The 8,674-nt window shown below is 36.4% G+C and overlaps 2 protein-coding genes across 2 annotated transcripts in view; both read right to left on the minus strand.

The window, feature by feature from the left end:
* Positions 1 to 365: 365 nt before the first annotated feature.
* Positions 366 to 969, minus strand: PKNH_1451100 (conserved protein, unknown function; the record flags this gene model as incomplete). The annotated part of the gene is made up of 2 exons (XM_002262353.1): positions 366 to 435; positions 836 to 969. 2 exons carry the CDS (start codon positions 967 to 969, stop codon positions 366 to 368), a joined length of 204 nt encoding a protein of 67 aa, XP_002262389.1.
* A 1,195-nt stretch (positions 970 to 2,164) lies between these two features.
* The window catches only part of PKNH_1451200 (SICAvar, type I), a gene marked incomplete at both ends in the record, with an annotated part of 18,407 nt that continues 11,897 nt past the window's right edge, over positions 2,165 to 8,674 (minus strand). Inside the window, 6 exons of the mRNA XM_039113673.1 lie at positions 2,165 to 2,563; positions 2,813 to 3,469; positions 3,751 to 4,398; positions 5,716 to 6,426; positions 6,931 to 7,584; positions 7,976 to 8,556. Coding sequence (XP_038970043.1) covers positions 2,165 to 2,563; positions 2,813 to 3,469; positions 3,751 to 4,398; positions 5,716 to 6,426; positions 6,931 to 7,584; positions 7,976 to 8,556 — 3,650 coding nt within the window. The remainder of the gene's footprint in view (positions 2,564 to 2,812; positions 3,470 to 3,750; positions 4,399 to 5,715; positions 6,427 to 6,930; positions 7,585 to 7,975; positions 8,557 to 8,674) is intronic.

Below are 8,674 nucleotides of genomic sequence, written 5' to 3' on the forward strand. Positions count from 1 at the left end.
TATATGTACAATTTTTTTTTTTCTTCTTCCCTTTTTCACGTCAAAATGTTCGCACAAAATTACAAGTATACAAATGTGGATTCATTCTTAAAAAGCATCCGTGATAATCCACCAATCTGATATAATTACCACTTTGAAAAAAATGTAACATCATGTAGGGGATGTGTGTCTGCGTAGGGTCATCCTGCTTCGTTCTGTCGTCTTGTATTGTCTCGTCTTGTCTGGTATCGTCGCATCCCCTCCCCCCAATTTTAAAGGATTATGCGCTAAACATAAATAAAAAAAAAGAGGAAAAATATATCCCCGGATTGGAGATTTATGTATTTTCCGGAAATTTTCCTCGCATTGTATACTGAACAGTCTGTTTAGTAGGAGCCCATCCACCTGTAGTAGTAGCCTCTAAAATGCCGTCTGTTCTTGTACTGCTTTTTGGTCCTGCAGGTGGAAGTGTCCATGTATGTGTGTCGGTGGGAGGAGGAGGTGTCAGCGGAAAAGCACTCGAATGAATGTGCACAAAGGTGGAAGCACCAAAGGAGAAAGTAACATTAAGGAAAGCAACACTGGGGAGAAGAACAACTAAGGTTTTAGAACAACCGTCGCTAAGCCATTATCCCCGAAATGGAAAAGCTCCTGGGTGTAGCTTAACCAATCCATGCATGTACCACATAGGGGTAATGCTCAACTTAGCAGGTTTTTTTCCCACTCCGCACAATCGCGGATGTATACCCAAGGGTAAACTCAAACGAATGCACACGTATGCGCAAGTGTGCGCACATGGGAAACGGGCAACGGACACCCGTCTCGTCTGCGCGGCATTTACAATGAATGTCCGAACCTGCAGCGATCCACCCTTTGCGTTTGTTTACGTGGGCGCAAATAATGAAATGGAGTGAACAGCACTGGTATAAAACGCTCGCGCCAACTTATCCCAATGAGGGGAAAAATTCCCGTATTCAAATTTAGCAACATGGTGACAATGCTGTAAAAAAGAGTGCCTTACGTGTAGGCACATAAATATGTATGCATATGCGCTTTTATGGGATAAACCATACCTATCTTTTTTTTTTTTTTCCCCCCCCTTTTTTTTTTAAAAAAAAAAAAAAAAAAAAAAAAAAAGGTCCGTCCCTAACATATGTTGTAGTTGTTCCAATGCATAAACGGTTCGAATAAGTGGGTGCATCGGGAAACTTATATGTGCGTACATAGGGAATTCCTTCGCAGGGGGGCGTCCAATGTTCCTTTTGCTGTTTTCTTTTTTTTTTTTCCTTTTTTTTTCTTTCCTTCCATCTATTCTTTTTTCCCTTTTTTTTTTTTTTTTCTTCCATTTGTGTAAGTGTGAATAACGCTGCATGAAAGGAAAAGAACAATCCAAAACGAAGCGACGCGGAAGGAGAAAGAAGAAAAAAAAAAAAAAAAAAGGAAAAGTCCTTACCCTTTTCAAAGATATATTTACATATTTACTAAAAATTGGCGGGGAAAAATTATAAAAAATTATTAGGACAAAAATTTTTGTAACGGAAAAAAAATTTTAATGAACACTTTGAATGTTCAGTAAAGAAGTTACAAACAAAATAAGAAATAAATGTGGAAGAAAGAAACTTTCCTTTTTTTTTCTTTTTTTTTCTTTTCAAGAAAATATAAAAAGGAAAAAAAGGAAAAAAAAAAAGGACAAAAAGGGGTATGAAACCAATATCCTTCATCTTAAACAATAAACCCTAAACTGTGAACCCTGAATCCTAAACGCTGAAACCATAAAAACTAAAACGTCAACCCTAAAACCTGAACCGTGAAACTGAGACCATAAACCCTAAAATGTTAACCCTAAACTGTTAACCCTAAACCGTTAACCCTAAACTGTGAACCCTAAACTGTGAACCCTAAACTGTGAACCCTAAACTGTGAACCCTAAACTGTGAACCCTAAACTGTGAACCCTAAACTGTGAACCCTAAACTGTGAACCCTAAACTGTGAGTCCTAAACTGTGAGTCCTAAACTGTGAACCCTAAACTGTGAGTCCTAAACTGTGAACCCTAAACTGTGAACCTTAAAATGTGAATCCTAAACTGTGAACCCTAAACTGTGAACCTTAAAATGTGAATCCTAAACTGTGAACCCTAAACTGTGAACCTGAGACCATAAACCCTAAACCGTGAACACTGAACCTTAAACCATAAACCCGGAACCTAAATTTGGAACACGTTCCATTGGAACACTTTCCATAAGAACCTCTTCCTTAGGAACCTGTTCTTCTTCCATTAATTCGGATCCCATGAACTCTTGAATCAAAAGTTCCAGAAAATCCTTCTGGTTCAATTGTGTGTCCCCTTTTTGACATTCATCCAACACTTCAAAATGAATTTCAATAATCGTTCGACGATTCACACCACCAGAACGTTTTGTTCTTGTTGGAGCAGAACGAGGTTTTCGTTCCTTCACCAATCGATATTCATGTGGACCAGCTTCTTCCACATGATCGAGGACTTGTTCTTGTACCGATGGACGAGATGCTTGAGCAGGAGATCTTCTGAAACGTCGTCCTCCTTTACCAAGAGGACCAAAATACTACAAAAAAAAAAAAAAAAAAAAAAAAATGAGAGGATATTTTTGCTCAAGATTGTGAAATGTTCTTTTTACACATTTATTTTATTTTATTTTTTTTTTTTAACCATTAAAAATTTTTTTTTTTCCTTTTAACCATTAAAAATTTTTTTTTTCCTTTTAACCATTAAAAAAAATTTTTTTCCCATTAATTTTTTTCTTTTTTTTTTTATTTATTTATTTTTTTCTTTTTATCTTTTTTTTTAATCTTACCTTCCAAAGGTAATAAGCCATAGCAGAAAGGCCAATGGAGACAGGAGCCAAAGGAAGAAAAGGGGTAAGGATATCCGTAAGAAGGATGGGACAAACTGTATTCTCTAATGTTTCTTGCATATGTTTTTTGCTGTTCGGTTCTGTGAACAACTCTTTAGATTTACTTCCAATATTGTCATCGCCAATTTTGCAATTATTATAATCATTGTTTTGTGTGCACACAAAACAGTCATTAATACTAGCATTGTTTTTGCATTGAGTTAATACACTCTCCATAATGGCATTACTGTTGCTAAAAGCATGTTCTATGCCCGAACCTACGCTACAATCAGGATGTACGTTATACTTTTTTTCTTTATTCGCCAATTCTTTTAATTGTTTTGCATATTCTTTAAGAAATAAACAACCCATCGTTTGTGCAAACGATGGGCCGTTAACAGGGCCCTTAACACTGCCTTTATGTTGGTTATAAATGTGTTTTAATCCTGAAGCAAAAAGCAAACAAGCTGCTTTATTTGTTTGTTTTTCTTTATTGCGTAAAGTATTCCATTTGCTGTCGTCGTTGCAGTATTGGATAACTTCCTCCTGCTTTTTAGACTGCAACATATGTCCTAGAAGTTTCGATAATTCGCCTTTGGCGTCCTCGTCTATGTCACTCTGATAATTAAAGAAGAAGAAGGAAGGGAGTGAAAAAAAAAAATATAGATGTATGTATACACATATGTGTACACATATGTGTATACATATACATATATACATATATACACGTATACATATACGCACATACCTATATACATATAGATATATACATATATACATATATACATATACATATATATATATACATATATATACATATACATATGTATATACACATACATATATGCATATTCATATGTGTATGTCGTTGTTATGGTTATTGATATGGATCCACTTACCCAAGATGGTCTTGTTCCATTTTGAAGTTTTTTCCCCGTGCTCTTTACTTTCTTTATGATTGCACATTGGAGTTCAGTACAAAAAGTGTCTTTACTATTTATTTTGTCTAGTGTTTGTTCCATTTTGGTTTCATCTTTGTTCTGTTCGAGGAGTTCGTTCATTCTCTCCTTTACTTTGTCTTTGGGATTGTTGCCAATTCGGCAATCGGGAAAAGATTTTTGCCTTTTGCATTCAAAACAAAAATTAGGACCCTGAGTGGTACATGAACTTCCACTATTCTTAGTGGCATTACTATTCTTAAAAGCGTAATCTATTGCCTCTTCCATTTTGTTTTTATCGAGAGGACATTGTTCTGTTGATTTTGAAATTAATTGATCAGCATAAAGATTAAGTGCTGCGCACATCATAGTTCTTTTAAGTGGTCCATCATCCTTGCTGCTGTCGTCTTTAATTTCAGAAATGTGTTTTAAACCTGAAGCAAAAAGCTTACAAGCTTTTTGCTTTGCAGTTATTTCTCCTGGTGTGTCGTTCTTCGACGAAGAACTGACGTTGTTGCAGTATGTGGCAACAGTCGTCTGCTTCTGATCATCGTTCATTTCTTTTAAAAGTTCCTTTAATTCGCCCTCAAGGACAACCTTTATTTCATCCTAAACATAAAATAAAAGAAGAAAAGAGAAAAAAGAAAATATATGTATATGTATACACATATGTATACACATATGTGTATACATATACATATATATATATACATATATATACATATACACACATATATATATACATATATACATATACATATGTACATATATGTGTATATATATGTCCTTTTTTTTTTTTTTTTTTTCTTTTTTCGTTTGTAGTATGTTGGTTTTGTGTTGGTATGTTGGTTATGTTAGTATGTTGTGTTGTGTTAGTATGTTGGTTCTGTGTTAGTATGTTGGTTATGTTAGTAGGTTGGTTGTGTTAGTATGTTGGTTATGTTAGTATGTTGGTTTGTGTTAGTATGTTGGTTATGTTAGTATGTTGGTTATGTTAGTATGTTTGTTGTGTTGGTTGTTTTGGTTGTGTTAGTATGTTGGTTGTGTTAGTATGTTGTGTTGGTTAGGTTAGTATGTTGGTTGTGTCAGTATGTTGGTTATGTTAGTATGTTGGTTATGTTAGTATGTTGGTTGTGTTAGTATGTTGGTTGGTGGTAGGTTATGTAGTATCCCGTCCCTGTCTGCGAGGAGTTTTTCCTTTCCCCCCCTAAAGTAGCTAAAGCTAACCCCGGAACCCTATTCCTAAACCCTGGAACCTTATTCCTATACCCCTACAATCTTATTCTAACACCCTTACCACCTCATTCTAACACTCTTACCACCTTATTCTAACAACCTCACTACCTTATTCTAACACCCTTACCACCTTATTCTAACACCCTTACCACCTTATTCTAACACCCTTACCACCTTATTCTAATACCCTTACCACCTTATTCTAACACCCTTACAACCATATTCTAACACCCCAACAACGTTATTCTGATACCCTTACAACCTTATTCTGACACCCCAACAACCTTCATTCCAACACCCCCAACAACATTATTCCAACACCCAAACAACCTTATTTTAACACCACAACAACATCATTCCAACACCACAACAACATCATTCCAACACCCCAACAACATCATTCCAACACCCCAACAACCTTTATTCCAACACCACAAACAACATCATTCCAACACCCCAACAATCTTCATTTCTAAACCCGGAATCTGAATTCCTTTTCTCTATTTTGTTTTTTTATTTTACTTTCTTTTTTTTCATCCATTTTCATTGTACATAAATATACATATACATATACATATATATATATACATATATACTTATATATATACAGAAGTATGTATATATACATATATATATACGTGTATATAGTTATATGTATGTATATGTGTATATGCTTTTGTCTATCCTTACCCAAGATGTTGTTTTTCCATTTTCCTTCTTTAACGATTTTTTGCCGTATTGTTTTACTGCGCACTGTAAACGACTACAGAAGGTGGTCATACTATTTATGTGGGACAATTTTTCTTCCATTTTGGTGGTGTTATTGTCTTGGAGGAGATTGGTCATTTTCTCTGGAACCTTTTTATTTTCTGCGCCAGAAGTACAACTTCCACTTTGTGGTGATGATGGTGATGTTGAACTAATCAAAGAGCTGGCAACACTTAGTTCGCAATCATTAAATTTTGGATGTCTTTCACACTTAAAACAGACATTATTACCACTACCACCAGAGTTCGAACACGAAGTACTATTAATTCCATTCCAAGCATCAAATATTTTTTGTACTATTTTCTCATCAATGGGACATTTCTCACTCGATTGTGTAATTATTTGATCAGCATAAAGGTTAAGAGCAATACAACCAACTGCTTGATGAAGCAGTTGGTTGTCTTTACCATTAGACTGCTTGGCAGCAGCACCATTTGGAATCTTTTTAATGTGTTGTAACCCTGCTATGATGTGATTACATGCTTTTCTTTCAACACTTTGTGGATTTCCATCACCAAAGATTGGGCATATTGCATTAATAGGGAATGTGCTTGATGTTTTACTTCCTTCATTCTCGATTTCCTCGAACATCGTCTTCAGGGCGCCCTGGACACCCTCATTCCAAAAGTCACACTGTAAAAAAAGAGAAAAGGTTATATATGCAGTTGATAGGTCAGTGTGTAGTATCCGGTCTCTGTCGGCGAGGAGTCTTTCCTTTCTCCCCCTAAAGCAGCTAAAGCTAACCCCTGAACCTTATTCCTATACCCTTAAAACCTTATTCCTGTACCCTTAAACCTTACTCCTAAACCCTGAAACCTTATTCCAATACCCTGAAACCTTATTCCTATACCCTATAACCTTACTCCTATGCCCTACAACCTTATTCCTATACCCTGAAACCTTACTCCAACATCTTGACAACCTTATTCCAACACCCTTACCACCTTATTCTAATACCCCTACAACCTTTATTCTAATACCCCTAAAACGTTTATTCCAACATCCCTAACAACGTTATTCCTAAACCAGGAATCAGAAGAAGGTTTTTTTTTTTTTTTTTTTTTTTTTTAAATTCTTTCTACCCACTGAGTGTTGTGGTGGTGGTAGGTTGGTTGTGTCGGTTGTAGTAGTACTTACCCAATTCTTGTTAGCAGTAATATTTCCATTCGTCATTGTGGTCATTTTGCTCTTGAACCAATTCGGTGCGGCACATTTAATGTAATCGCATAAGTTCTTCATTTCATTTATATTCGTTAGGGTCTCTGTGGAGGTTTCGGTAATTTTGTCCTTAACTTGTTCTAATTTGTTCTTTACTGGCGTCTGATCTTCGGTGGTGCCATTTTTGGTAATTTCGCAGTTGTCATAGTTGCCTTCATTCCAAAGGCAAGGGACACAAGATTCCGTGCCACCATTGCAATTACCAATAAGATTTTTAACAGCAGTGTCGAAAGCTTTCTTTATTCCTGAATCCACTAAACACGTGGCGCCTTTCATTTTCTTTGCATAAGCGTGAAGTAATAAACAACCCACTGTTTGTTTCAACGGTGGGTTGTCATTCAGGCTTATGGTTCCTGACGACGACGCCGACGGCGTCGCCGGCGTCGTCGTCTCATACAGTTTCTTTAAGGCGGCATGCAAATAATTGCATGCCTTCTTTTCAGGGTTGGTTGCCTCTCTGTTGTCATTATCCATGGTATTACATTGTGCTTCGTTGTTCTTATTTGCCTTCATTGCTGTGGATAGTACGTTCCATAGTTCTCCTACTTCGCCTTCCTTCGTCCAAAATGTATTCTGCAGAGTGGAATAAATATATATATATATATATACATACGTATATGTATAAGTATATATTCTTTTTTTTTTTTTCTTTTTCCATCCTGTTTTCCGCCATCCGGTTGCTGTCGTATCCTGTCCCTGTCTGCGAGGAGTTTTTCCTCTCCCCCCCTAAAATAGCTAAAGCTAACCCCGGAACCTTACTCCTAAACCCTGAAACCTCATTCCTATACCCCTAAAACCTTATTCCTAACCCCCTAAAACCTTATTCCGACACCCTTGAAACCTTCCTCCTAAACCCGGAATCTGAAATTTTATTTATTTTTTTTTTTTTTTTGAATTCTTTTCTTTTTCCTTTTCCTTTTTTTTTTATTCCTTTTATTCCTATTCTTTTTCTTTTTCCACTTACCGCAGAGCTGGATGCCTGAACTCGAGGAGCTAGACATTGTAAACGGAGACATAAAGTAGAACTATTGTTTCCTGCTGTTTTAGTTATGTCCATGAGGGCACCCTCGACTTCGGTCTTCTTCTCGTCGAGCAATGCTTCCAATTTTGGCTTCACTTGGTCCTCCTTTGCAGTGTCCAAGTAGCAATCATCATATTTTTCCGCCCAATTACAAACAGTACAAGGTTTACCATTCTGGCAATGTTTCCCCTTAATGGCGTCTGCCTTTCCAAAGGCGGCCCTAATCCCTTGGTCTATGTCGCAAATTTTGCTGTCTTCTTTCATTTTTTGTGCAACTGCCTTCAACATTAAACAAGAAACTAATTGTTTAAACTCTTGGTTATCATAGGGGTTTTCATTTTTATCAGGTTGCCCCGTCTTAGTGCTATATTCATGCTGAATTTTAGATATATGTTCCAGCCCTGCTGCAACAAGCTTGCAGGCGGTTTTATTGGCTTCGCCTGCGGCGTCGCCATCCTTCCAGTTGTTGTTCTTGCAATGGTCCGCGAAGGCGGTCTGATTTGTCGTCATGGCATGTAGGACTGCTTTTAACTCCTTTTCAAAGTCACCCTTCATGTTTTCCTAAACATAAAGCGGGTGTTATATATATATATATATATATATATATATATATATATATATATACATATACATATATATATA

This window comes from Plasmodium knowlesi (assembly GCF_000006355.2).
Source record: "Plasmodium knowlesi strain H genome assembly, chromosome: 14".
Classification (NCBI taxonomy): domain Eukaryota; phylum Apicomplexa; class Aconoidasida; order Haemosporida; family Plasmodiidae; genus Plasmodium; species Plasmodium knowlesi.